This window comes from Musca autumnalis, unplaced genomic scaffold, assembly GCF_047663935.1.
Source record: "Musca autumnalis isolate F117 unplaced genomic scaffold, ASM4766393v1 scaffold_3, whole genome shotgun sequence".
Lineage (NCBI taxonomy): Eukaryota > Metazoa > Arthropoda > Insecta > Diptera > Muscidae > Musca > Musca autumnalis.
The window spans coordinates 23,808,621-23,835,529 of record NW_027411866.1 but is presented as its reverse complement, the minus strand read 5'-3'; the positions used below and the strand labels follow the sequence as shown (position 1 = coordinate 23,835,529).

General features: G+C 36.3%; 3 protein-coding genes across 6 annotated transcripts in view; 1 reads left to right on the top strand and 2 right to left on the bottom strand.

Moving 5' to 3' along the window:
- svr (Carboxypeptidase D svr) overlaps window positions 1-8,324 on the bottom strand; it is a 94,732-nt gene extending 86,408 nt beyond the window's left edge. The window contains exon 1 of the mRNA XM_073976510.1: window positions 7,196-8,324. Within this exon, the coding sequence (XP_073832611.1) occupies window positions 7,196-7,723 (528 nt within the window). The 5' untranslated portion in view covers window positions 7,724-8,324. The remainder of the gene's footprint in view (window positions 1-7,195) is intronic.
- Window positions 8,325-15,411: 7,087 nt separating this feature from the next.
- On the top strand, window positions 15,412-18,108 carry AMPKalpha (AMP-activated protein kinase alpha subunit). Its single transcript, XM_073976522.1, has one exon. It carries the CDS (start codon window positions 15,837-15,839, stop codon window positions 17,517-17,519), a length of 1,683 nt encoding a protein of 560 aa, XP_073832623.1. The 5' UTR covers window positions 15,412-15,836; the 3' UTR covers window positions 17,520-18,108.
- A 5,032-nt stretch (window positions 18,109-23,140) lies between these two features.
- On the bottom strand, window positions 23,141-26,610 carry LOC141398835 (thioredoxin). Of its 4 annotated transcripts, none has more exons than XM_073976542.1 (3): window positions 26,393-26,610; window positions 25,792-26,010; window positions 23,141-23,785 (listed from the first exon to the last, which is right to left on the bottom strand). In XM_073976542.1, the coding sequence occupies exons 2-3, from the start codon at window positions 25,975-25,977 to the stop codon at window positions 23,471-23,473; spliced, it is 501 nt and encodes a 166-aa protein (XP_073832643.1). In that variant the 5' UTR covers window positions 25,978-26,010; window positions 26,393-26,610; the 3' UTR covers window positions 23,141-23,470. The 4 variants fall into 4 exon arrangements, with proteins under 4 accessions (XP_073832643.1, XP_073832644.1, XP_073832645.1 ...); XM_073976543.1 differs by having other exon boundaries at window positions 26,397-26,605; XM_073976544.1 differs by having other exon boundaries at window positions 26,144-26,401.
- Between the last annotated feature and the right edge of the window lie 299 nt (window positions 26,611-26,909).

Sequence of the window (26,909 nt, the reverse complement as noted above, 5' to 3'; positions counted from 1 at the left end):
CTTCCTCTATAGGAATGTTTGAGGCTGAAACCTTCCTCTACAGGAAAGTTTGAGGAACAAACCTCCATCTACAGGAAAGTTTGCGGCTCAAACCTTCCTCTACTGGAAAGCTTGAGGCTCAAACCTTCTTCTATAGGAAAGTTTGAGGCTCAAACCTTCCTCAATAGGAAAGTTTCAGGCTCAAACCTTCCTCAATATGAAAGTTTGAGGCTCAAACATTTATCAATAGGAATGTTTTTACTCAAACATTCCTCTATAGGAAAGTTTGAGGCCCAACCATACCTCTATAGCAAAGTTTGAGGCCCTCCATAGGAAAGTTTGAGGGTCAACCATACCTCTATAGGAAAGTTTGACGTTCAAACATTCCTCTATAGGAAAGTTTGAGGCTCAAAAATTCTTCGATAGGAAAGTTTGAGGCTCAAGCATTCCTCTTTAGAAAAGTTTGAGGCTCAAACATTCCTCTTTAGAAAAGTTTGAGGCTCATACATTCCTCTATAGGAAAGTTTGAGGCTCACACATTCCTCTATAGGAAAGTTTGAGGCTCAAACATTCCTCTATAGAAAAGTTTGAGGCTCAAACATTCCTCTATAGGAAAGTTTGAGGCTCAAACATTCCCCCAAAGGAAAGTTTGGGGCTCAAACATTCCTCTATAGGAAAGTTTAAGGCTCATACATTACTCTATAGGAAAGTTTGAGGCTCAAACATTCCTCCATAGGAAAGTTTGAGGCTCAAACGTGCCTCCATAGGAAAGTTTGAGTCTCAAACATTCCTCCATAGGAAAGATTGAGGCTCAAACATTCCTCTATAGAAAAGTTTGAAGCTCAACCTTATCACTATAGGAAAGTGTGCGGCTCAAACATTCCTCTATAGGAAAATTTAAGGCTCAGTCATTCCTCTATAGGAAAGTTTGAGGCTCAAACACTCCTCTATAGGAAAGTTTGAGGTTCAAAAATGCCTCTATAGGTAAGTTTGGGGCTCAAACATTCTGCTATAGGAACATTCCCCTATACGAATAGAGGCAGGTTTGTGCCCCGAATTTTAGTATAGAGGAAGTTTTGAGCACCAAACTTTCCTATAGAGGAAGATTTTAGTATCATTATATCCTATAGAAGACGTATTAAGAGTTTGAGTCTCTTTCTTTTAGAGGAAGCATATAATTGTGTTTCTGTGTTTCAGATCCACATGGAAATGGTGTTACTTTATTTATTCAAAACAGTTCGACTTGTCGCCTGCTTTATGCGTCACATTTTTGTTTCTTTTGTTGTTGATAATCTCGTTGAGAAAAACAATGAATTAAAAAACAGATACATTGTGGATTGATTCTATCATTCTGGTTGCCCAAAAAAATCCCCAAACAACATGAGTATTTTTTTTAATTGTCAGAGATAATGTGTGAACAATCCAAAGGCGGAGAAAAGTTTCGTTGTTTCACATTTGATTTTTCTCAATATTTTACGCTTCCATGATCGCTGCAAAGCTTATGTCTTAAGTGGCAGATATTTTTGTCAGCGGATTACTGCATTAAAATCTGTTTTTATTGTTTTGTTTCTGGTTTCTTCATGCTGGGCTAAATTTTTGTTTTTGTTTCAGTTTACTTCAGTTGTTACTTTTGAATAGTTAAGTTGCTTTTTGGATTTTCACTGAGTCATTCATTCGTCTTAGTTGAAGAAAAAACAAATAGTAAAAGTAAAGCGTAATTATTTCATATTTTTTTCGAGGCAGCTGTTCGAAAACAAAATACCAACATTTTTGTTAAATTGTTCCCAATTTAAAGACACCTTTCCCTTTTTTGTTTTGTTCCAAATAAATTGTGGTATGTTATTTGCTTCACGGAGATCAAAGTTGGAGGGGAAGCAAGCACGCACCTAAATGTGTACATTAGGTTGAAATGAGCAACGAATCTAAAGCGTGGATATTCAGCGATTTGAAAACAATGTAAAGTATAGACTATGGCTAAGAAAAAAACTTTGTTTTCAAAACTTTGTTTATGATTACTATCTTTGCCAAGATGACTCCATAATAAATGATGTGATTCCACACTTAACGATGAAGATTCTCGAAATATTTTTAAATATTCGAAGTCACTTAAAACTAAAATTCTAAACAATTAAAACTCCTTGATCGTCAGGTGGAAATTCAAAGACACAAATTTTTGGCAACGAACATTTTCAAAAATATTTTTTATTCGTATTACTCTAATACACTGCTGACTTGCTTATGTAGTGTAATTAGTTTTTTCGCTTTGCTTTTCATTGATTCCGCTTCACTTCATAGCTAATGGAATACTATTTGGTGATTGACTATTACTTTTGCTCGATTTCTTTTTTATGGATATTTGTAGTTTGATTTGAAATGAAAGTTTGAAAAAAGTTATCTTTAGATAAATCAAATATATTTGAAATTGATTAACAGGTCACTAAGGTTGTTTCCTGGCAGCAGCCTTACCATAATAAGTTTATATCTGTCATGATTTTATATCTGTCATGATCCGTCCTGTAATTTAACTTAATAAATGCAAGAACCTCAAACTTTCCTATAGAGAATGGTTTGAACCTCAAATTTTCATATAGAGGAAAGTTTGAGCCTCAAACTTTGGTATAGAGAACGGTCTGAGCCGCAAGCTGTCGTATTGAAGAAGAATTGAGCCTCAAGAAATATAGAAGAAAGTTTGAGCATAAAACTTCTCCAAAGAGGAACGTTCGATCCTCCAACATTCTCATAGAGAAAAGTTTGAGCCTCAAACTTTCCTATAGTGGATGGTTTGAAATCAAACTTTCCTACAGAGGAAGCATTGAGACGCAAACTTTCTTATGAAGGGAGGTGTTAGCCTCAAATCTTTTTATATAGGAAGAATTGAACCTTATTCTTTCCTACAGCCTTAAATTTTCCTATAGAGGAATGTTTGAGCCTCAAACTTTCCCATAGAGGAATGTTAGAGCCTCAAACTTCCCCATAGAGGTATGTTTGAGCCTCAAACTTCCCCATAGAGGTATGTTTGAGCCTCAAAAATTCTCATAGAGGAATGTTTGAATCTCAAACTTTCGCATAGAGGAATGCTTCAGTCTCAAACTTTCCCATAGACAAATGATTGAGCCTCAAACGTTCCCATAGAGGAATGTTTGAGAATCATTCGTTTTTGTAGAGGATGTTTTGAGCTAGAGAGGAATGTTTAAACCTCAAACTTACCAATAGAGGAATGTCTGAGCCTTAAACTTACCTATAGAGGAATGTTTGAGCCTCAAACTTACCTATAGAGGAATGTTTAAACCTCAAACTTACCAATAGAGGAATGTCTGAGCCTCAAACTTACCTATAGAGGAATGTTTGAGCCTCAAACTTACCTATAGAGGAGCCTACAGAGGAATGTTTGTGCCTCAAACTTTCCTGTAGAGGAATGTTTGAGCCTCAAACTTTAATATAGAGGAATGTTTGAGCCTCAAACTTTCCTATAGAGGAATGTTTGAGCCTCAACCTTTCCTACAGAGGAATGTTTGAGTCTTAAACTTTCCTATAGTGGAATGTTTGAGCCTCAAACTTTTCTATAGAGGAATGTTTGAGCCTCAAACTTACCTATAGAGGAATGTTCGAGCCTTAAACTTTCCTATAGAGGAATGTTTGAGAATCAAACTTTCCTATAGAGTAATGTTTGAGCCTCAAACTTGTCTACAGAGGAATGTTTGAGCCTCAAACTTTCCTATAGAGGAATGTTTGAGAGTCAAACTTTCCCATAGAGGAATCTTTGAGCGTCAATTTTTACTATGGAGGAATCTTTGAGCGTCAAACTTTCCTACAGAGGAATGTTTGCCTCAAAATTTCCTACTGAGGAATGTTTGAGCCTCAAACTTTCCTATAGAGGAATGTTTGAGCCTCAAACTTTCCTATAGAGGAATGTTTATTTGTTTGAGTCTCAAACTTTCCTATAGAGGAATGTTTGAGCCTCAAACTTTCCTATAGATGAATGTTTGAGCCTCAAGCTTTCCTATAGATGAATGTTTGAGAATCAAACTTTCCTATAGAGTAATGTTTGAGCCTCAAACTTGTCTACAGAGGAATGTTTGAGCCTCAAACTTTCCTATAGAGGAATGTTTGAGAGTCAAACTTTCCCATAGAGGAATCTTTGAGCGTCAATTTTTACTATGGAGGAATCTTTGAGCGTCAAACTTTCCTACAGAGGAATGTTTGCCTCAAAATTTCCTACTGAGGAATGTTTGAGCCTCAAACTTTCCTATAGAGGAATGTTTGAGCCTCAAACTTTTCTATAGAGGAATGTTTGAGCCTCAAACTTTTCTATAGAGGAATGTTTGAGCCTCAAACTTTTCTATAGAGGAATGTTTGAGCCTCAAACTCTGCTATAGAGGAATGTTTGAGCATCAAACTTACCTATAGAGGAATGTTTGAACCTCAAACTTACCTATAGAGAAATATTTGAGCCTCAAACTTACCTATAGATGAATGTTTGAGCCTCAAACTTACTTATAGAGGAATATTTGAGCCTCAAACTTACCTATAGAGGAATGTTTGAGCCTCAAACTTACCTATAGAGGAATGTTTGAGCCTCAAACTTACCTATAGAGGAATGTTTGAGCCTCAAACTTTCCTATAGAGGAATGTTTGAGCCTCAAACTCTCCTATAGAGGAACGTTTGAGCCTCAAACTCTGCTATAGAGGAATGTTTGAGCCTCAAACTTACCTATAGAGGAATGTTTGAACCTCAAACTTACCTATAGAGGAATATTTGAGCCTCAAACTTACCTATAGATGAATGTTTGAGCCTCAAACTTACTTATAGAGGAATATTTGAGCCTCAAACTTACCTATAGAGGAATGTTTGAGCCTCAAACTTACCTATAGAGGAATGTTTGAGCCTCAATCTTTCCTATAGAGGAATGTTTGAGCCTCAAACTTTCCTATAGAGGAATGTTTGAGCCTCAAACTTTCCTATAGAGGAATGTTTTCCTATAGAGGAATGTTTGAGCCTCAAACTTTCCTATAGAGGAATGTTTGAGCCTCAAACTTTCCTATAGAGGAATGTTTGAGCCTCAAACTTTCCTATAGAGGAATGTTTGAGCCTCAAACTTTCCTATAGAGGAATGTTTGAGCCTCAAACTTTCCTATAGAGGAATGTTTGAGCCTCAAACTTTCCTATAGAGGAATGTTTGAGCCTCAAACTTTCCTATAGAGGAATGTTTGAGCCTCAAACTTTCCTATAGAGGAATGTTTGAGCCTCAAACTTTCCTATAGAGGAATGTTTGAGCCTCAAACTTTCCTATAGAGGAATGTTTGAGCCTCAAACTTTCCTATAGAGGAATGTTTGCGCCTCAAACTTTCCTATAGAGGAACGTTTGAGCCTCAAACTCTGCTATAGAGGAATGTATGAGGAATTTATGAGCCTCAAACTTTCGTGCCGAGGAATGTTTGAGCCTCAAACTATCCTACAGAAGAATGTTTGAGCCTCAAACTTTCCTACAGAGGAATGTTTGAGCCTCAAACCTTCCTACAGAGGAATGTTTGAGCCTCAAACCTTCCTACAGAGGAATGTTTGAGCCTCAAACTTTCCTACAGAGGAATGTTTGATCCTCGAACTTTCCTATTGAGGAAGTTTTGAGCTTCAGACTTCACTATTGAGGAATGTTTTAGCCTGAAAGTGGAATGCTTGAGCCTCAAACTGTCCTAAAGAGGAATGTTTGAACCTCAAACTTTCCTAAAGGGGAATGTTTCCTCTTTCCTATACAGTAAAGGTGTTGCATCAAACTTTCCTATATAGTAAAGATTGAGCTTCAAACTTTCCTATAGAGTAAAGTTTGAGCCTCTAGCTTTCCTATAGAGTAAAGTTTAAGCCTCAAGTTTTCCTGTAGACTGCAGTTTGAGCCTCAAATTTTGATCTAGGGGAAGATTTGAGCCTCAAACTACCCTTCAGAGGAAGGTTTGAGCCTTAGACTTTATATAGAGGAAGGTTTGAGCCTCTAAATTTCCTATAGAGGAAGGTTTGAGCCTCAAACTTTTGCATAGAGGAAGATTTACGTTTAAAAATTTCCTATAGGAGAATTTTTGAGCCACACACTTTACTATAGATTAAAGTTTGAGAATCAAACTTTCTTATATAGTAAAGTTTGAGCTTCATACTTTCCTACAAAGTAAAGTTGTAGCCTCAAATTTTCCTGTAGACTGCAGTTTGAGCCCCAAATTTAGAATAAACTTTTCCATAGAGGAAGATCATCAAACTTTGCTATAGATTAGAAGAAGTTTTGAGCCTCATACTTTTTGAGCCTCAAACTTTCTTATACAGGAAGGTTTGAGCAACAAACTGTCCTATACAGGAACTTTCCTATAGATAAGAGTTTGAGCCTCAAATTTTCCTTTTGTTACCTACTGTAACGATATATAAAATACATATATTTCTCTGATAAAAAAAAATCCCTCCACAGTTCATTGTACATGTGAATTATTAATTAGTAATTTTATTTCTCACATGTTTTTCTTATAAAAAACGAAAACAAACAACAACAAAAGAAAATAATTATTTCAATATTTTTCCATGGTCTTCAATCATCATTTGTAATGTAAACAAGTAGTAGCTCTACTCAAACCACACACATGCTAGTGAAATTTGTCTAAGTGGCGAGTGAGTGAGATTAGCCACATACATATCTTATCATGTTACCAATAAAAACGAACTCTGGTGGCAATTTTAATTGAAAATTTCGCCGGCCAGATTAGAAATAAAATCGAGATTATGATTGGTGGGACTTCTGATAATTGGTAAAGTACATAAAGCAATAACAGGCAAAGTGGATACAAAATTTGTTTAATCAGAGCTTCTGGTAGTGCGATTAGGTATAAATTAGAAAAATGTTATGTAATTTTTTTGAGAATTATAAAATTAAAAAAAAAATTAGAGCCTTTATAATTCGAAGAACTTTCTTTAGAATATTTTTTGACCCATCAGGGGTCGAAGAATTTTCTTTAGAAAATTCTTAAACCTCTCAGTCGTCGACGAATTTTCTTTAGACAATTTTTATACCCTCAGGCGTCGAAGAATTTTCTTTAGAAAATTAATAAATAGATCCTCGGGGTAGAATGATTTCCTTTAACGATTTTTTTTAACCTTTTTAACCTTATATTGTAAAATCATTTAAGGCTTATTCAAAATTAAAATATATTTCTAAGTTTGAAGAAATGTCCTTTCAAAACTTACCTTTGCCGCTGCGAAGCCATCCGGATTACAGCTTGGCAGCAAATGTATTTCCGTTGTATTTAACAACTGTTGAATTTCCGTTACACTTTCATAATTTTTCAATAAATATTGGGCCAAATATAAAACCATTTGACGACCCAATGTTTCATCACCGTGAATATTGGCGGTAACTTTAACCACGGGACGTAATAAATCACCCGCACTTGCATCTTGCCCCGGTGCCGATAATGCCAATACATTCAAATCACGATTTTGCACTGATTTACCGATCGAATAGTAACGCGCAATATGTGGATATTCTTCTTGTAGGCGGGAAAATAATGAACGAATCTCTTCATTTGTGAGATACTTGGGTGATAAAAGGAAATCTTCCTTTTCTTGGTCGGACTGCTGCGCCTGCGCAGCAGCACAAATGACATTTAAAACAACAACACTTAGTAGAACAGAGACGTAGAACAAGAATTTACAACACGACAAATGTGTCATGTCATGGCTTCTTCTAGAACGCAGTGCCGCACCTGCGCACATTTTTTCTCTTTTTTAACTTTTACGAACTCACTTTGTTGTACACTTTGTAGCTACGACGGATTTTAAGACAACGATTTCTTTCTTCCACAACACACAATGAAAATTTAAATTGGATTTATTTTTCTCGTGGCTATTTTGACACCACACGCTTACACACACTTTGTATTTTCTTTTTTTTTTTTTGTATTGCTACTTTGTGTAAGACAACATCTAATACAGGTAGGTAGGTAGGTAATTATAAATTTAATCTTTTTCCTTCACAACCGACAATTCTTTTTCTTGCATTTAACACCTCTTCAAAAACAAAATCAACTACTTTTTTGCTGACGTTGAGAGGTAGATTCAGATTTCTCCCTCTCTTTGTATTTCTTTGTATGACAAATGGATGCGTTGAACTTGTATTTGTTGTTTTCTTTGTTGTATTTGCACAGACAAGACACTTTTTATTTGATTATAAAATATATTATATTATTTTCTTAATAAAAACATAATCAAAAAGAATTCAACCGAAAAAAACGAAAACAATCTTCGAGATACAAAGATACGAGCGAACCGGACGTGAGTTTGTTGTGTTTATGCCTAAACTAACAAAAAAACAACTAGGGATACGTACGCCGACTTTCGATTAATCGATTGTTTGGTTTCAAATCGAAGTCGAATTTTAGTTATAGAGAAAGTCGAAATATTCGACTTTTCGTGTAAAAATAATCAAGGTAGATTTATCGGTGAATTCTTATAGTACGGTTACACTAAAGTTTTTCGTCGGGTTCGCCCACTTCGAGATGATTTATTTGACGTTTGCGCTATGGAATTGACATTTGAAATCCAAACCCACTGGGTTAATCCGGCTAAGTGTAACGGAGTATTAGTCCCGGTTCACAGTAGAGCCCAGCAAACATTTTTAGAAGTTGGGCATGTGGAGTTATGATTTCACTACATTCATCGATGCAGTCTACGCGGAGTTATGAAAAATGCACTCCGTTGGATAAGCAGTTGCTTTAGAGATGCCTACAAAAAAAAGGCAAAACAAAAACAGTTGGCTCTACCAGCCGCTGGCGAAATCTTCCTTCCAAAAATAAAAATGAGTGTATACATTTCTAATAAAATCTTAATAGCCCGTTTAGACTATACCCTTATAGGATGATTAAGGGCATTATCTCGATTTAAGTGCTTAATCCACCCAAATCCACCCTGATTTACCATACAAAATTAAATCAACTCAAAACTTGGATTTGTTTTAAATCGAATGATAAATCGAAATATTTTGATAAGTGACATTTTGCCTATTAATGACTAAAATATTTTTTATTCCATTTAAACATTGAAAAAGGTCCCGCACAAAACACTTTCAATTTATGTGATACATGGTGTAAATGGGGATCTATAGACTTAAGGAAAGAAACACAGGTCTTTCCTTATTGAATGCTATACATGCACTGTTTATTTAAAGTCAAATTATTCTTAAGAACTAAATAGTAAAATATTACTTAACCTACTTAACTAGTGTGTAGAAAAGAGAAAGTGAGAGTGCACATATGTGTACGAACGCATCTGCCATACAATCTTATGGAGAGGTCGTAAAATATTCTTATCTTACATGCGCATACATGTAGCAAGCAACCACATGGTTATTAGACTGCTCATAGATTGCCTGTACCAATCTATTTCAGACATACCACATGTGGCAATGGAAATTCTTATCTCCTTTCTTCTAACGACCTCCCACGATAAGGAGGTCTGCTTGCCACATGTTTACAAGTGGACTGTATTTAAACTAGATCCCTATTTAACAAAGTGATCTCTAATCTACACATGCAACCCTCAACAAGACATTCATTATCTTTATTAGAAAATTAATATGTTCACGTGAACACATGGAATAAAGCTATATATGATATAAAATGATATATGTATAGCTCTGTTCCTTTACGTGCAAGAATCTTCAAGTTTTACAACTTTTTACTCGAAAAGCGTTCCTTTACTTCAGACACCATACAATTCATATTGAAGCCGATTACAACTTTTGCTACTTTTGCCGGTTTTACCACTTTCAAAAGTAGAGGAACAGACGTTAAGAAAAAAATAAACGAAATCATCAACACTTTTTTTTGCACGTCTACACTCTAGCAGCCACAGATTTCAAAATGAACCCGGAAACGGCTAGTAGCTGGTCTGGAGGTAAAAAGATAATGCCAAGTTCAGGGTTGTATTTGAAATCACTGCCTTTATTTTAGACGGGCGACAAAAAATACAACTCTGCTTCAGGATGGGGTTTAGTAGTATCGGTACCAAAGAAAAACAAATAAATTTTGAGAAAAATATGAAAAATCTAGGAAAAGAGGGAAAATGCGCGTCCCCCTAGGTCGTATAAAAGCAGCAACATCAAGAAAAAAGATTCATTTGGATTTTGGTGCGAGAAAAGTAAAGCCCGTTTACACCTGTATTTGAAATAACCTAGATAAAAAAGTACACTTTCATGGTATAAGTAAAGAGGTAGATTTAAATGAAAAAATCTATAGAACCCTTGTTTTCCTGAATTCCTAAAACTTCAAAATAAAAGCAACAAGTTGGTTTGTTCACAATGCATTTTTGAGCATTTTATAAAAAACGATAAAAATGAATGAATTGTTAAGTTTTCTCCACATAATCGAGTTGTGAATATGATAAAATGATTTTTTCAATGCAAATCTGGCGAATTTTTTCCATACAAATGGCCTAAAAACAATCTTAAAAATCATTGAATTCGACTGTTTTTAAAATTGTTTGGCATATGATTCAAATACCACACACACATACACAGTTTGTGTATTTTGTTTTGAAGTTTTAGGAATACTGGAATGTAAAAATTTAAATTGACATAAAGCTTTGGCTAACCTTTCTTATGGCCCCGGCACATACGGTACGTTGTGCGTTGCGTCACGCGTTAGAAACAACAACCACATGAAAAAAATGTAAGTGATGCCAAGTTTGTTCCTGAAGTTTTCATGTGGTTGTTGTAACGCGACGCACAACGTTCCGTATGTGCCGAGCGCTTTATAGCTATATTTCATTACGTGTATTTCATGTGTATGTTTTGCATTTTTTACATCTACATGTTGTACACATAGTGTGATCCATATAAAAAATTTCATCTATCAAAATGATGTGTGAACCCATGTGTAACTTTTTCGTTTTAGAGCCCTTCCTATTTTTGTATGTACAATAAATAGAAAACAGCTGATTTGTTTGTTTTGATGAAAACAGAAATTTGTAAAATTTGCTGAAAGAAATAATTTCTTAAAGAAACTTAAATAAATCGATTTGATAAAGGATTTGTTTACATTTATAGGTTATGTCACACACAAAAACATATACTGGTGTAATAATAAAAATTATAAATCATATGTAAAATGTAATTTTTCGCACACACAAAGAATTGCACGAGGACAAAAAAATTCAAAACAAACACATGAAATACACGTAATGTAATATAGCTATTATTAAACCATGTACACTTTTATTGTGACGGATATTTTTTTATTGAAGATTCGAGAAAACTTGTGTTTTAATGTACATATTTTGTGTGATAAGTCAAAGAATTATCGCCAACATCGCAAAAAAACCACGATCGTCGGCCTCCTCAACAAACATCTTAGAGGGGGTCGTCAGAAAATTTTCCTGTGCTACAATTTTTGTCACTGATGGGAATTTGTTCATGACGGGAACCAATAGTGGGGAATCCCATATAAACTCTGGTGAGAAGATCCCAAAAAAATCTGGTACGACCACAATATTTTATCCTTGAGGCCAGTGCTGTAGTAGGATTCTGTAACTCATTTTTGCTGTTACCGACAAAAATCGGTAAAATAAAATCGCAAAATTATGACTAAAAACATAAAGAAAAGTTGGCATCACTGTTTGTGTCGGTAGAGGCTAGCGACTACTTTCTACTCATCGTTAACTTACCGAAAAATTTCGTTAATTATCGAAATTATAAGCATATTCATTTTACCGACGATTATCGATAACAGCAAAAATGAGTTACAGAATCCCACTACTGATGTGGTTAATCGCCAAAACGCAAGAGCCCTTGGAAAGAGATAAAAAAGAACACAGACATTAACTTTTATGAAGCCAGGTAAAACAAAAAAAAAAAAGAATGATTAATTTACCCACCTGTAGTGGAATTCTGTAACCCATTTTTTGAGTTACCGACAAAAATCGGCAAAATAAAAACCCAAAGTTATTAATGAAAAGTATCAATAAAAGTTGACATAACTCTTTCTATCGGTAGAACTTTACGACTACTTTTTATTCGTCGGTAACTTACCGAAAATATCGCTTATTACCGAAATTATAAGCATTTTAATTTTACCGATATGTGTCGGTAACTCGAAAAATGAGTTACAGAATTCCACTACTGTTTTGTATGAAATATTATGTTCGTGAACCCAATATAAAAAGAAAAAAAAACAAGAAAATTCGTTAGTGAAATGTACTTATAAAGAAACAGGCACCACAATCCTAAATACCAGACTAACCCAAATTTATCTATATTCGAGACTTTACTTTATTTATTTTATTATCAGTTATTTTATTATCTAAGTAATTTTAAATTTTTTCGTCGCTAATTTAACTTGTATTTCTTTTTTATTGTGAGGATTATTAACAACCGTAAGTTCCTTATGGTGAGAGTAGGGTTACCCTAATTACTGAGAGTGCTGGTTTTGTTATTTGGAGGATGTTGATCACCCTGTAGGACAATAAGTGAAAGTCCGTATCCCTTCTAAGAGAGCTCTTTTAGGCAGGCGTTAAAGAAAAGTGAGTATACCCTATAAAAGCTATTAGGGAATAACTCTGAGTAAGCAGAAGGTTATCCGAGTCAGTGGCTCACAACAACAAAATTTAGAATCGGTGTTAGTGATCCATAATTTTTGGATATCTATGCTTGTATGTTTTAATTTAAGAAGAAATGATAACTTTAATAAATAATGATTTTTATGTTTGATTTGATATAAGCAAAAATGATTTGCTAGATTATTAATGAGAGAGGGAAGTAAGGAGTTATGTTAATGTGAGGTAAGTGCAGGTGGAGTAAGGGGCCCTTAAAAAAATGAATGATACCCGGAACCAAGGGTCAAGGTTGGGAGGGCAGAGTGGGGGAACAAACCCAGCAAGTTCCCTGGTCACATGTGTGTGTAGTGTTTGTGTTGTATTTGTGTGCATCCCCGTGTGCTTTGTGGTAGGGTTGGAACCGACCCTGGGAAGAGTTGGAAGAGCTATGCAGGCCACCACTAGAGCAGGTTTAGAGGCGGTATGTAACAAGGCTCATCTATAAAAACTTTAAAAGATTTTTGTGCGTGAGCTTTTTTCTATCGAATCACCTAGTAATTACGATTTTATCTAATCTTATGCAAAAGCACATCAAAATATGACACAGAGATGTGAGGTTGTAAAAAAGTCATAACCCTATTATTTACATTTTTCAAATAACTGTAAACACAAACACACAAAAACAAACAGAAGCGGAAAAATAGAAAAAATATTAAATAAAAATAAAATGGATGTAGCTTTATGGGCCGATTCCGTACAGCGAGGCGAGTCGTGTCGCGTCGCCAAATGCAATTTTTCGATTCCGTATGGCAATATCGCCTGACGTCGTCAAATTTTGTCGCCGAAATGTTCATTTTCCGGCGACAACAAATTAGCTGTCGCCGTACATTTTTACTAACGAATAAAAATAAAATAAAAATAACTTGTTATCGACGATTATTTTCTATCGCTGTAGGTAGTACATTTTTTAAATTTTGTCACAGAGACGATAGACGACGCGACATGACTCGCCTCGCTGTACGGAATCGGCCCATTAATTTAATATAAATTGTAAACAAAATATTTAATAGCAATTTGTCAGATTATTTTTTGCAGTATTCCATTCCATTTTTAATTTTCAAGCAATCCCAGCAAAAAGTTTGCATCCGCGGATGCAGTTAAATCACTAGAACAATTGCCGCTGGAGTACATCTTTTCCTATGAATTCACCTATGAATTTTACAAGAGAGCGCGCAGCTAGGATGCACGACATTTTGCTTCCATGGCACACAGCTAGGATGCACTCCATTTCCGATCCAAATCACAGCCTTTGATGTAGTGCTTTGGAATGAATTTAAATGCAATCTAAAGATACTATAAAATGCAAACCATTGCAAATATCCCAAAATAAATAAAATACATTGCTTAGTCCCGGTCCACACTAGAGTGATTTCATTAAAAAAATTTCATGAAATTATGCGTCTCTAGATCGACTTCCATAGTAGAGTAAAATCTTAAATTTGCTGCAGTGAGGAATTCGATTTACGAACGCATAATTTCATGAAATTTTTTAATGAAATTCACGCTAGTGTGGACAGGGACTTATTCGTGCAAAACAAGAATACTAACTTTATTACATTAACACAAATTATAAAAACTCTCCATTAAATTTGATCATAACTGAGTTTACTTCCTCTGCTCTGCTTTTTGTGACACCGCAACTGATATTGCTTCATCATCCAAATGGTTTTTCATTTTCCTCCTACTCCAGTTCAGATTTCCAAACAAACTCCAACTCCACTTCAAAAATAATTTGCGTCACGTGAATTACAGCAATGTTTATAACTTTAGTTTGTATTTCTTTATTTTGTAAAACAAATTCTTATAATTTTAGACACTCTTTCTTGTGTTCAGAAAAAAAAGACTGCGACTGTAGGGATCAAAAGATTGGCTTGCTTGGCTAGGGATCCTTAAGCGAGTGCTTCTAAAATGTATCGATCGGAGTGCATTTTCATAACTCCGTGTGGACTGCATCGAAAGATGTATTGAAATCATAACTCTGCATTGCACTACTTCCAAACATTTTTGCTGGGATTCTTTTTGCAAATTCGCGTATGTATACGTAAACAAATATCAACTGACTGGCATCTTATATCATTTTAGACTAGTCTAAACAACTAGGATTGGAAAGTTGGATTTAGAAATCGAGTCGATTTAAAATTACTAGTCTATACGGGCTATAACCATACTATAACAATTCAGCGATAAATCTACCATGGCGATACCCATTTACCGGGTACCCGGACTTTCGGGTCAAATAACCGGGTCCGTCCCCCAAGAAAATTTTATATTCCCGTAATCAGCGCAAAAGTACCTACCTCTGAAAAAAATTAAAAAAAACGGAGAGTTATTACTAAACTAGAGTTGTTCCCTAACGAGTTTTCATTCATGTTTTTCAAAATATTCAATAAAATGTGAAAAATTATTAGTTTTTTAAATTCCAATAATTTATAGACATTTCCTTATTTTGTTTACATGTACGTTGACACTAACGTTTACAAACGAAAACAAATTTCTATGTTATTGTTGTTGAGTTGTATTTGTTGTAGTATGTATTTACTTTACCTGGTTTGTTCTACCATGAGTCTAGCACAAGAAAAATGTACGGGAATGGAACTTCAAAGCCCTGTTCCTTTACGTTCAAGAATCTTCAAGTTTTACAACTTTTTACTCGAAAAGCGTTCCTTTACTTCAGACACAATACAATTCATATGGGAGCAGTTTTCAACTTTTACTACTTTTGCCGGTTTTACCATTTTCAGAAGTAAAGGAACAGACCACAAATTGCTGTCATCTTTCGACATTTCCACCCAATATGGCATCACGTTTTTATGTCTCTCTTTATTATTGTGCTTGTCAAACTGTTCAGTGGAAAATTTTTTTGCAAGAACTATATCATCACGACGAACAAGAGAAAGAAATTATAAAGAAAGAAAATTTAATAATTTATTGGCTATCAAAAGTCTTTAAACAAGTTGAAAACCTTATCCGCTTAAATGTGTGTGGATAAAAATTATATAAATATTTACGCTCAGGGGAGCCCAGGAAAATAAGTAAATTCTTTACGAATCGACACACCATCATCAGCAAGCAACTTCCAACATCAAGAAGAAAAAGATTAAGTAATTTAGCAACGACAGCCACGACATTGTCATACCCCCCAATCCCCAATTACTGCGACGGTAACTGGCAACAGGAGAAAAAACTTAGTAGCAAACAGAACAAGGAAGTAATCTCCAATTCACACGGAAATAACCTTGAAATGATGCCCAACTCCAGAGCTGCCGAAGTGGTCCACACTGGATCCGGACCACAGCCATTGGTAAAAATTGGCCATTATCTGCTGGGTGCCACCTTAGGAACAGGTACCTTTGGCAAGGTCAAGATAGGCGAACATCAAATGACCAAGCACAAGGTGGCGGTGAAAATCTTGAATAGGCAAAAAATAAAATCGCTTGATGTGGTGGGCAAGATTCGCCGTGAAATACAAAATCTGAAACTGTTCAGACATCCCCACATTATCAAGCTGTATCAGGTGATATCGACACCCACTGACATCTTTATGATTATGGAGTATGTGAGTGGTGGAGAATTGTTCGATTATATTGTCAAGCATGGCAAGCTGCAAGAACATGAGGCCAGACGTTTCTTCCAGCAAATTATATCCGGTGTGGATTACTGTCATCGCCACATGATTGTCCATCGTGATTTGAAACCCGAAAATCTGCTTTTGGATCACAATAGACATGTTAAAATTGCCGATTTTGGTCTGTCCAATATGATGTTGGATGGTGAATTCTTGAGGACATCCTGTGGTTCACCTAACTATGCTGCTCCTGAGGTAATTTCAGGGAAATTATATGCGGGCCCTGAGGTGGATATTTGGTCGTGCGGAGTAATTCTATACGCCTTGCTGTGTGGCACGCTGCCATTTGATGATGAACATGTTCCAACATTGTTCCGGAAAATCAAGTCGGGCATTTTCCCCATACCGGAATATTTGAATAAGCAGGTGGTGAATTTGGTGTGTCAAATGTTACAGGTGGATCCTCTGAAACGGGCAACAATTGAGGAAATTAAGAAGCACGAGTGGTTCCAAAAGGATCTGCCATCCTATCTGTTTCCCTCTTCAATTGAACAGGATTCCAATGTTATTGATACCTATGCTGTGTCGGAGGTATGTTCCAAGTTTGGTGTAAAGGAACAAGAGGTGCACAATGCTTTGCTGAGTGGTGATCCACATGACCAACTGGCTATTGCATACCATTTGATTATTGACAACAAGCGTTTTGCTGACGAGGCTGCAAAAACGGAAATAAATAATTTCTTTGTGGCCGGGTCTCCTCCACCAGCGGCCCATTCACCCAATGAACCACAGGATGGCAATTTTGGTGGTGGTTCTTCATCGGGCAACTCAACACCGGGTAGGACATCTTTGACACCTTCCATGAAACCCCATCCGGAACGTATTGCCCCCCTTAGGGAGCGCCAATTGGCCATGGCTGTCCAGGCCCAAGGAGGTGGTGCCTTTCCGGAAAAGGCCGCCCGCGGCACACCCATTAAACGTGCCAAATGGCATTTGGGTATTCGCTCCCAGAGTAAACCCAACGACATTATGCTGGAAGTTTATCGAGCCATGAAAGCATTGGACTATGAATGGAAAATTATCAATCCCTATCATGTCAGGGTGAGACGTCAAAATTTGAAAAACGGGACCTACTCCAAAATGTCATTGCAGCTGTACCAGGTGGATGCCAAGAGTTATTTGCTAGATTTTAAATCTTTAACCAATGATGAGGTGGAGCAGGGCGATGATGTTATATTGGAGAGTTTGACACCACCACCATTGAGTCATTCGGGGGTTATGCCACCACAACCCACTGGCCACCATACCATGGAATTTTTTGAAATGTGTGCTGCTCTAATTATACAATTGGCTCGTTAGGAGGGCTAGTAGAGGAGGGCAAATCAATTTATATTCATAATTTTATAAGCTAATCCAAAGTCCCCAAAAGAAATAAAAAACTAAACAAAAATATTATAACTACTATAGCCATGTAAAGCAGCAAAATTGCATTGTATTTCAGCACTAATTATTGTTGTATTTTTTTTTGTTTAGAATTTATATTATTCCTATTCTACCTTATATTCAGCATAATCAAGTTTATATTAGTAACAAAATATATATCCTCTCTCCCAAAAAAGAAAATGTCTCTCTCCCTTATCCTTTTGTTGGCTTGCTTTTTGTTGAAATTTTATTTACAAATTGAAATTTTATTTACAAACTATTATTATTGTTTTATTATTTTACTCTACATATTTCAATCTTATTTTGGTATTATTTTCCCATTTGGCTTAGAGCACAGTGGACGATTTTTATGCAAAAACCACCCAAATTTGTTTATTTTTTGAAAGGCAATATCATCTAACGTGTGGAATGATTTATTAACTATTGTTATTATGATTTTCTATTAGTATTGTAAGTTTTATTTCTGTTAATAAAGGTTAAGTGCTAAAAAGTATTAACAAATAGAGATCAAAATGTGTTTTATTGGCTTAGTTAAAGGGGAGGCTCAAAACCCTCCTCAATAGGAAAGCTTGCGGCTCAAACATTTCTTTATAGGAAATTGTAAGGCTGAAAAATTATTCTATAGGAAAAATTGAGGCTTAAACGTTCCTCTATGTATGTTTTAGTTTCATATATTTCTCTATAGAAATGTTTGAAGTTCGAACTTCCTCTATAGGTACGTTTGAGGCTCAAACCTTCTTCTATGGGCAAGTTCAAGACTCAACCCTTCCTCTATAGGAATGTTTGAGGCTGAAACCTTCGTCTACAGGAAAGTTTGAGGCTCAAACCTTCCTCTATAGGAAAGTTTGAGGCTCAAACCTTCCTCTATAGAAAAGTTTCAGGTTCAAACCTTCCTCTAGAGGAAAGTTTGAGGCTCAAACTTTCCTCTACAGGAAAGTTTAAGGCTCAAACCATCCTCTATAGGAAAGTTTGAGGCTCAAACCCTCCTCTACAGGAAAGTTTGAGGAACAACCTCCATCTACAGGAAAGCTTGAGGCTCAAACCTTCCTCTATAGGAAAGTTTGAGGCTCAAACCTTCGTCTACAGGAAAGTTTGAGGCTCAAACCTTCCTCTATAGGAAAGTTTGAGGCTCAAACCTTCCTCTATAGGAAAGTTTGAGGCTCAAACCTTCCTCTATAGAAAAGTTTCAGGTTCAAACCTTCCTCTAGAGGAAAGTTTGAGGCTCAAACCTTCCACTATAGGAAAGTTTGAGGCTCATACCTTCCTCTATAGGAAACTTTGAGGCTCATACCTTCTTCTATAGGAAAGTTTGAGGCTCAAACCTTCCCCTATAGGAAAGTTTGAGGATCAAACCTTCCTCTATAGGAAAGTTTGAGGATCAAACCTTCCTCTATAGGAAAGTTTGAGGATCAAATCTTCCTCTATAGGAAAGTTTGAGGATCAAATCTTCCTCTATAGGAAACTTTGAGGATCAAACCTTCCTCTTTGAGAATGTTTGGGGCTCAACCGTTCCTCTATAGGAAAGTTTGAGGCTCAAACCTTCCTCTATAGGAAAGTTTGAGGCTCAAACCTTCCTCTATAGGAAAGTTTGAGGCTCAAACCTTCCTCTATATGAAAGTTTGAGGATCAAACCTCCTTCTACAGGAAAAGTTTGATGCTCAAACCTTCCTCAATAGGAAAGTTTGAGGCTCAAACCTTCCTCTATAGGAAAAATTGAGGCTTAAACGTTCCTCTATGGGAAAGTTTGATACTCAAAACTTCTTCTATGGGCAAATTTGAGACTCAACCCTTCCTCTATAGGAATGTTTGAGGCTGAAACCTTCCTCTAGAAGAAAGTTTGCGGCTCAAACCTTCCTCTATTGGAAAGCTTGAGGCTCAAACCTTCCTCACTAGGATAGTTTCAGGCTCACCTTCCTCAATAGAAAAGTTTGAGGCTCAAACATTCCTCAATAGGAAAGTTTGAAGCTCAAACATTCCTCAATAGGAAAGCTTGAGGCTCAAACATTCCTCAATAGGAAAGTTTGAGGCTCAAACATTCCTCAATAGGAAAGTTTGAGGCTCAAACATTCCTCAATAGGAAAGTTTGAGGCTCAAACATTCCTCAATAGGAAAGTTTGAGGCTCAAACATTCCTCAATAGGAAAGTTTGAGGCTCAAACATTCCTCAATAGGAAAGTTTGAGGCTCAAACATTCCTCAATAGGAAAGTTTGAGGCTCAAACATTCCTCAATAGGAAAGTTTGAGGCTCAAACATTCCTCAATAGGAAAGTTTGAGGCTCAAACATTCCTCAATAGGAAAGTTTGAGGCTCAAACATTCCTCAATAGGAAAGTTTGAGGCTCAAACATTCCTCAATAGGAAAGTTTGAGGCTCAAACATTCCTCAATAGGAAAGTTTGAGGCTCAAACATTCCTCAATAGGAAAGTTTGAGGCTCAAACATTCCTCAATAGGAAAGTTTGAGGCTCAAACATTCCTCAATAGGATATTTTGAGGCTCAAACATTCCTCAATTGGAAAGTTTGAGGCTCAAACATTCCTCAATTGGAAAGTTTGAGGCTCAAACATTCCTCAATTGGAAAGTTTGAGGCTCAAACATTCCTCAATAGGAAAGTTTGAGGCTCAAACATTCCTCAATAGGAAAGTTTGAGGCTCAAACCAACCTGTATAGGAACGTTTGTGGCTTATACCTTCCTCTATAGGAAAGTTTGAGGCTCAAACCATCCTCTATAGGAAAGTTTGAGGCTCATACCCCCCTCTATAGGAAAGTTTCAGGCTCAAACCTTCCTCAATAGGAAAGTTTGAGGCTCAAACCTTCCTCAATAGGAAAGTTTGAGGCTCAAACCTTCCTCAATAGGAAAGTTTGAGGCTCAAACCTTCATCTATAGGAAAGTTTGAGGCTCAAACCTTCCTCTATAGGAAAGTTTGAGGCTCAAACCTTCCTCTATAGGAAAGTTTGAGGCTCAAACCTTCCTCTATAGGAAAGTTTGAGGCTCAAACCTTCCTCTATAGGAAAGTTTGAGGCTCAAACCTTCCTCTATAGGAAAGTTTGAGGCTCAAACCTTCCTCTATAGGAAAGTTTGAGGCTCAAACCTTCCTCTATAGGAAAGCTTGAGGCTCAAACCTTCCTCTATAGGAAAGCTTGAGGCTCAAACCTTCCTCTATAGGAAAGTTTGAGGCTCAAACCTTCCTCTATAGGAAAGTTTGAGGCTCAAACCTTCCTCTATAGGAAAGTTTGAGGCTCAAACCTTCGTCTATAGGAAAGTTTGAGGCTCAAACCTTCCTCTTTACGAAAGTTTGGGGTTCAACCCTTCCTCTATAGGAAAGTTTGAGGCTCAAACCTTCGGCTATAGGAAAGTTTGAGGCTCAAACCTTCCTCTATAGGAAAGTTTGAAGTTTAAACCTTCCTCTATAGAAAAGTTTGAGGCTGAAACCTTCCTCTATAAGAAAGTTTGAGGATCAAACCTCCTTCTACAGGAAAGTTCCTTCCTCTATAGGAAAAATTGAGGCTTAAACGTTCCTCTATGGGAAAGTTTGAGACTCAAAACCATTTCTATGGGCAAGTTTGAGACTCAACCCTTCCTCTACAGGAATGTTTGTGGGTCAAACCTTCCTCCTCAGGAAAGCTTGAGGCTCAAACCTTCCTCCACAAGAAAGCTTGTGGCTCAAACCTTCTTCTATAGGAAAGTTTGAGGCTCAAACCTTCCTCAATAGGAAAGTTTCAGGCTCAAACCTTCCTCAATAGAAAAGTTTGAGGCTCAAACATTCCTCAATAGGAAAGTTTGAGGCTCAAACATTCCTCTATATGAAAGCTTAAGGCTCAAACATTCCTCTATAGGAAAGTTTGAGGCTCAAACATTCCTCAAAAAGAAAGTTTTAGGCTCAAACATTCCTCAATAGGAAGGTTTGAGGCTCAAGCATTCCTCAATAGGAAAGTTTGAGGCTCAAACCTTCCTCTACAGAAAAGTTTGACGAACAAACCTCCATCTACAGGAAAGTTTGCGGCTCAGACCTTCCTCCACAGGAACGTTTGAGGCTCAAACCTTCTTCTATAGAAAAGTTTGAGGCTCAAACCTTCCTCAATAGAAAAGTTTGAGGTTCAAACCTTCCTCAATAGGAAAGTTTGAGGCTCAAACCTTCCTCAATAGGAAAGTTTGAGGCTCAAACCTTCCTCAATAGGAAAGTTTGAGGCTCAAACCTTCCTCAATAGGAAAGTTTGAGGCTCAAACCTTCCTCAATAGGAAATTTTGAGGCTCAAACATTCCTCAATAGGAAAGTTTGAGGCTCAAACCTTCCTCAATAAAAAAGTTTGAGGCTCAAACCTTCCTCAATAGGAAAGTTTGAGGCTCAAACCCTCCTCTATAGGAAAGTTTGAGGCTCATACCCTCATCTATAGGAAAGTTTGCGGCTCAAACCTTCTTCTAACGGAAAGTTTGAGGCTTAAAACTTCCTCAATAGGAAAGCTTCAGGTTCAGACATTCCTCAATAGGAAAGTTTGAGGCTCAAACATTCCTCAATAGGAAAGTTTGAGGCTCAAACCTTCCTCAATAAAAAAGTTTGAGGCTCTAACCTTCCTCAATAGGAAAGTTTGAGGCTCAAACCCTCCTCTATAGGAAAGTTTGAGGCTCATACCCTCATCTATAGGAAAGTTTGCGGCTCAAACCTTCTTCTAACGGAAAGTTTGAGGCTTAAAACTTCCTCAATAGGAAAGCTTCAGGTTCAGACATTCCTCAATAGGAAAGTATGAGGCTCAAACCTTCCTCTACAGGAAAGTTTGAGGAACAATCCTCCATCTACAGGAAATTTTGCGACTCAAACCTTCCTTCTTCTATAGGAAAGTTTGAGGTTCAAACCTTTCTCAATAGGAAAGTTTTAGGCTCAAACCTTCCTCAATAGGAAAGTTTGAGGCCCAAAAATTCCTCAATTGGAAAGTTTGTGGCTCAAACCTTCTTCAATAAAAAAAGTTTGAGGCTCAAACCTTCCTCTATAGGAAAGTTTCAGGCTCAAACCTTCCTCAATAGGAAAGTTTCAGGCTCAAACATTCCTCAATAGGAAAGTTTGAGGCTCAAACCCTCCTCTATAGGAAAGTTTGAGGCTCATACTCTCCATCTACAGGAAAGTTTGCGGCTCAAACCTTCCTCTACAGGAAAGACCTTCTTCTATAGGAAAGTTTCAGGCTCAAACCTTCCTCAATAGGAAAGCTTGAGGCTCAAACCTTCCTCAGTAAGAAAGTTTCCTCTTTAGGAAAGTTTGAGACTCAAACCTTCTTCTATAGGTAAGCTTGAGGCTCAAACCTTTCGCTGTTGGTAAGTTTGAGACTCAAACCTTCCGCTATAGGTAAGTTTGAGGCCCAAGATTTTCTCTATAGACAAATTTGAGACTCAAACCTTCCTCTGTGAAAATTTTGAGGATCAAATACAGAACAAAAATAAGATCTTTTTCATCTTCTATAGTAAGACTTATTTGACCTCTTATGAGAAAACCTTGCAGTCTAGTTTTTTATTACTTTTCAATTATCTTTTACTATTATACAAAAAAACTGTTTTTTTGTAAATATTATTTTATTTTCCTTAATAAACATTACAAACTTAAAATATTATTAAAAAAAACATAATCATATACATATGTTATATATTTCTTTGTAAATGTTAATTGGTTAAAAAGAGGGGAAGGAAAAATTTTAAATTACACTAAAGGTTTTGTTTTTCTTATACCGAGAAATTCATCAATAGTTTTGTTTAATAAAAACTTGATTACTAAATTTGTTAAATTGAAAGGATTGTTGTGCTGCTCACGTACACACACAAACAATTACAGCCCGTTAATGAAATCTCATTGTTCTTCTTTTTTGTCGCGTTATCGAGTGTTATTCTCATTTTGTTTCCTCATCTTCAGCCAATTTACGATTTTTCCTTTTCAATTTATCTATCAGCGATTCGATACTATTGGCATCAACTAAACCTATAAATTTATCGACTACAACACCATTACGGAAAGCCAAAACAGCAGGTACGGCTTTTACTTCGAATGTTTCTACCAATTCGGTATTGTTTTCAACATCAATAATTGCCAAATCAATTTCATTTGAATTTTCCAAAAGTTCTTCCATTTTCGGGGTAAGAATTTTACAAGGATCGCACCATTCCGCATGGAAGTTCACAATGACGGGGTTGTCGCTGTTGATTACCTGAAAATAAAAAGGAACAGTTTAGAATAAAATAATAATATAATGGTTATATTGGATTAAGGCGGGTTTAGAGGTAACTTAAGTTTTCGTCTGTTTATTTTGCCCAATTTCAATCCATAGAAGGTTTGTTGCTGTTATAAAAACCTGCGGAACAAGTATGGTGTGGGGCTTCCAATTTGATTATTGAGGCATGAGGACTTGATCTGCAATTACGAATTTTTATGATTTTTTTAATAACTGGAACTATAGGAACGTTTGAGACTCAAACCTTTCTCTATAGGAAAGTTTGAGACTCAAACATTCCTCTATAGGACAGTTTGAGGCTCAAACATTCCTCTATAGGACAGTTTGAGGCTCAAACATTCCTCTATAGGACAGTTTGAGGCTCAAACATTCCTCTATAGGAAAGTTTGAGGCTCAAACATTCCTCTATAGGTAAGTTTGAGGCTCAAATATTCCTCTATAGGAAAGTTTGAGGCTCAAACATTCCTCTATAGGAAAGTTTGAGGCGCAAACATTGCTCTATAGGGAAGTTTGAGGCGCAAACATTGCTCTATAGGGAAGTTTGAGGCGCAAACATTCCTCTATAGGAAAGTTTGAGGCTCAAACATTCCTCTATAGGAAAGTTTGAGGCTCAAACATTCCCCTATAGGAAAGTTTGAGGCTCAAACATTCCCCTATAGGAAAGTTTGAGGCTCAAACATTCCCCTATAGGAAAGTTTGAGGCTCAAACATTCCCCTATAGGAAAGTTTGAGGCTCAAACATTCCCCTATAGGAAAGTTTGAGGCTCAAACATTCCCCTATAGGAAAGTTTGAGGCTCAAACATTACCCTATAGGAAAGTTTGAGGCTCAAACATTCCCCTATAGGAAAGTTTGAGGCTCAAACATTCCCCTATAGGAAAGTTTGAGGCTCAAACATTCCCCTATAGGAAAGTTTGAGGCTCAAACATTCCCCTATAGGAAAGTTTGAGGCTCAAACATTCCCCTATAGGAAAGTTTGAGGCTCAAACATTCCCCTATAGGAAAGTTTGAGGCTCAAACATTCCCCTATAGGAAAGTTTGAGGCTCAAACATTCCCCTATAGGAAAGTTTGAGGCTCAAACATTCCCCTATAGGAAAGTTTGAGGCTCAAACATTCCCCTATAGGAAAGTTTGAGGCTCAAACATTCCCCTATAGGAAAGTTTGAGGCTCAAACATTCCCCTATAGGAAAGTTTGAGGCTCAAACATTCCCCTATAGGAAAGTTTGAGGCTCAAACCTTCCTCTATAGGAAAGTATGAGGCTCAAACATTCCTCTATAGGAAAGTTTGAGACTCAAACCTTCTTTATATGAAAGTTTTATATTCAAAACTTGATTTCAGATTATCAAAACTTCCTCCATGGGAAAGTTCGATGTTCAATTTTTTTTTTTTAAATTAATAAATATGACAAATTTTACATAATTTATTTATAATTTTTCGTTCAGATTCATTTTATCCAGTTTTATCCGGTATTTTCTAAACTGAATCTGCAAAAAAACAAACATCATTCCCCCACCCCCATCACCGTAAAAGGCTGAAGGGCAATTATAATGCGGCATACGTGAAAAAAATCACGATAAACGCAAATATTTGTTGTTGTTTCTAACAAAAAACAACAAAACTATTCCAAATATCATTGCATAATTTATTGCTTTAATTTATTTTGTTTTTGTTAAGATATCAAAAAACAACAACAAACAAGTTTACTGATAAATCACCTGTATATTGACAAAGGCCATGCTGAAGCAAATCAGTCATTTCTCCATTTCTCTATAAGGGAGAGTGAATATTTTCTCATCTCTCCCAACAAGCACTCCAGCTCTCATTAAAGCAGATCAAATGAAAGGTTGAGGTAGAGTGTTAAAATGTCAAAGAAAATTAGAATATGGAACGGCAGCATAATTTACATTAACAAAAAACACTTGACCCAAATTCCACCTACCTAATCCCACTTTCTGTTGTTCATTCTTTCTGTCTTTCTTACCTTTTGATCGAATTCATAGTGATCTTTGACGGTAAATTTCTTATTGGCTATTTGACTTTGGGATAAAAACTTTTGTGTGGCCGATACTGCAATGGGAGCCAAACGTTGACAGGCATTTTGGGCTGAGGATGAAGCTTGTATGCAAGCCACCAAACGCGGTAGACCTTCAGATGCTATTTTAAGCATGATTCTGTCGCTTTAAGATATCTCCGGGACAAACTGAAATGAGAAAAAAAACACCAACTTTAACCATGAACATTAAAATACAACAGGTTAATAACTTATTCGTTTTTGTTTGTTATCTTAAATGTTAGTGACCGAGCCATTGTCGTTCAGCGATAAGATTACCTACATAACGAACGCATAACAACCAACAACTAGGAATACATCACAGAATTCACATAATATGTTTAATCAATGTCACTTGTCATAGATTAAATCACACTATTTTTATTTCCAATCAAAGTATTCAAGTAATAATGTAAAAACAACAAAACCGTCATATGAATGCATAAAAAACTTCGTAGATTAGTTTTTTCTCATTGTTGTTTTTGCATGAGGTAATAATGAATAATTAACCTTTCCTCCACAAACTACTCACCTACTTTATGTCTGTCACAGTTGTATTTGTTATTGTTCAATTTGTTTACCAACTATTTTATTAAGTTATTGTTTTGTTTATTTTATTCTTGTTGTTGTTTTACTAATTAAATTTCATTTATTTTATTTTCTTTCGGGAAAATAGTTGAGAAAAAAATAATAAAAACACAAACTAAACCGTATGAAGCAATGACATTTTGATTGGGAGTTGCCATACATATGACACATATGGTGTTGCCAGTATATTGTATTTTGAAAATAATGAAATTATGCCACTTTTACATTGAGCTCTTTTACCATTAAAAAAGTACGGGAACACACACAAAGTAAAGGAACAAAGCCAGGGTGATATACCAGTAATAGCTCATTTAGACTAGCCATAAATCCTCGACTGGATTTAATAAATCCAGTACAAATCTCATTGCATTTAGATATACATTTTGAAGGATTTAAATGGCAGTCAGCTGATTTTTGTTCATAGCACAATTACCAAGGTAGATGCATCACCCCATCTGAAC

What these genes read in the sequence shown, in the direction of transcription:
- AMPKalpha (XM_073976522.1), top strand. Translation starts at nt 15,837, where the DNA reads ATGATGCCCAACTCCAGAGCTGCCGAAGTGGTCCACACTGGATCCGGA.
- LOC141398835 (XM_073976542.1), bottom strand. Translation starts at nt 25,977, where the DNA reads ATGCTTAAAATAGCATCTGAAGGTCTACCGCGTTTGGTGGCTTGCATA. An exon ending in ACTATGAATTCGATCAAAAG is followed by an intron (nt 23,786 to 25,791) that starts GTAAGAAAGACA and finishes TTTTATTTTCAG; the next exon opens with GTAATCAACAGCGACAACCC.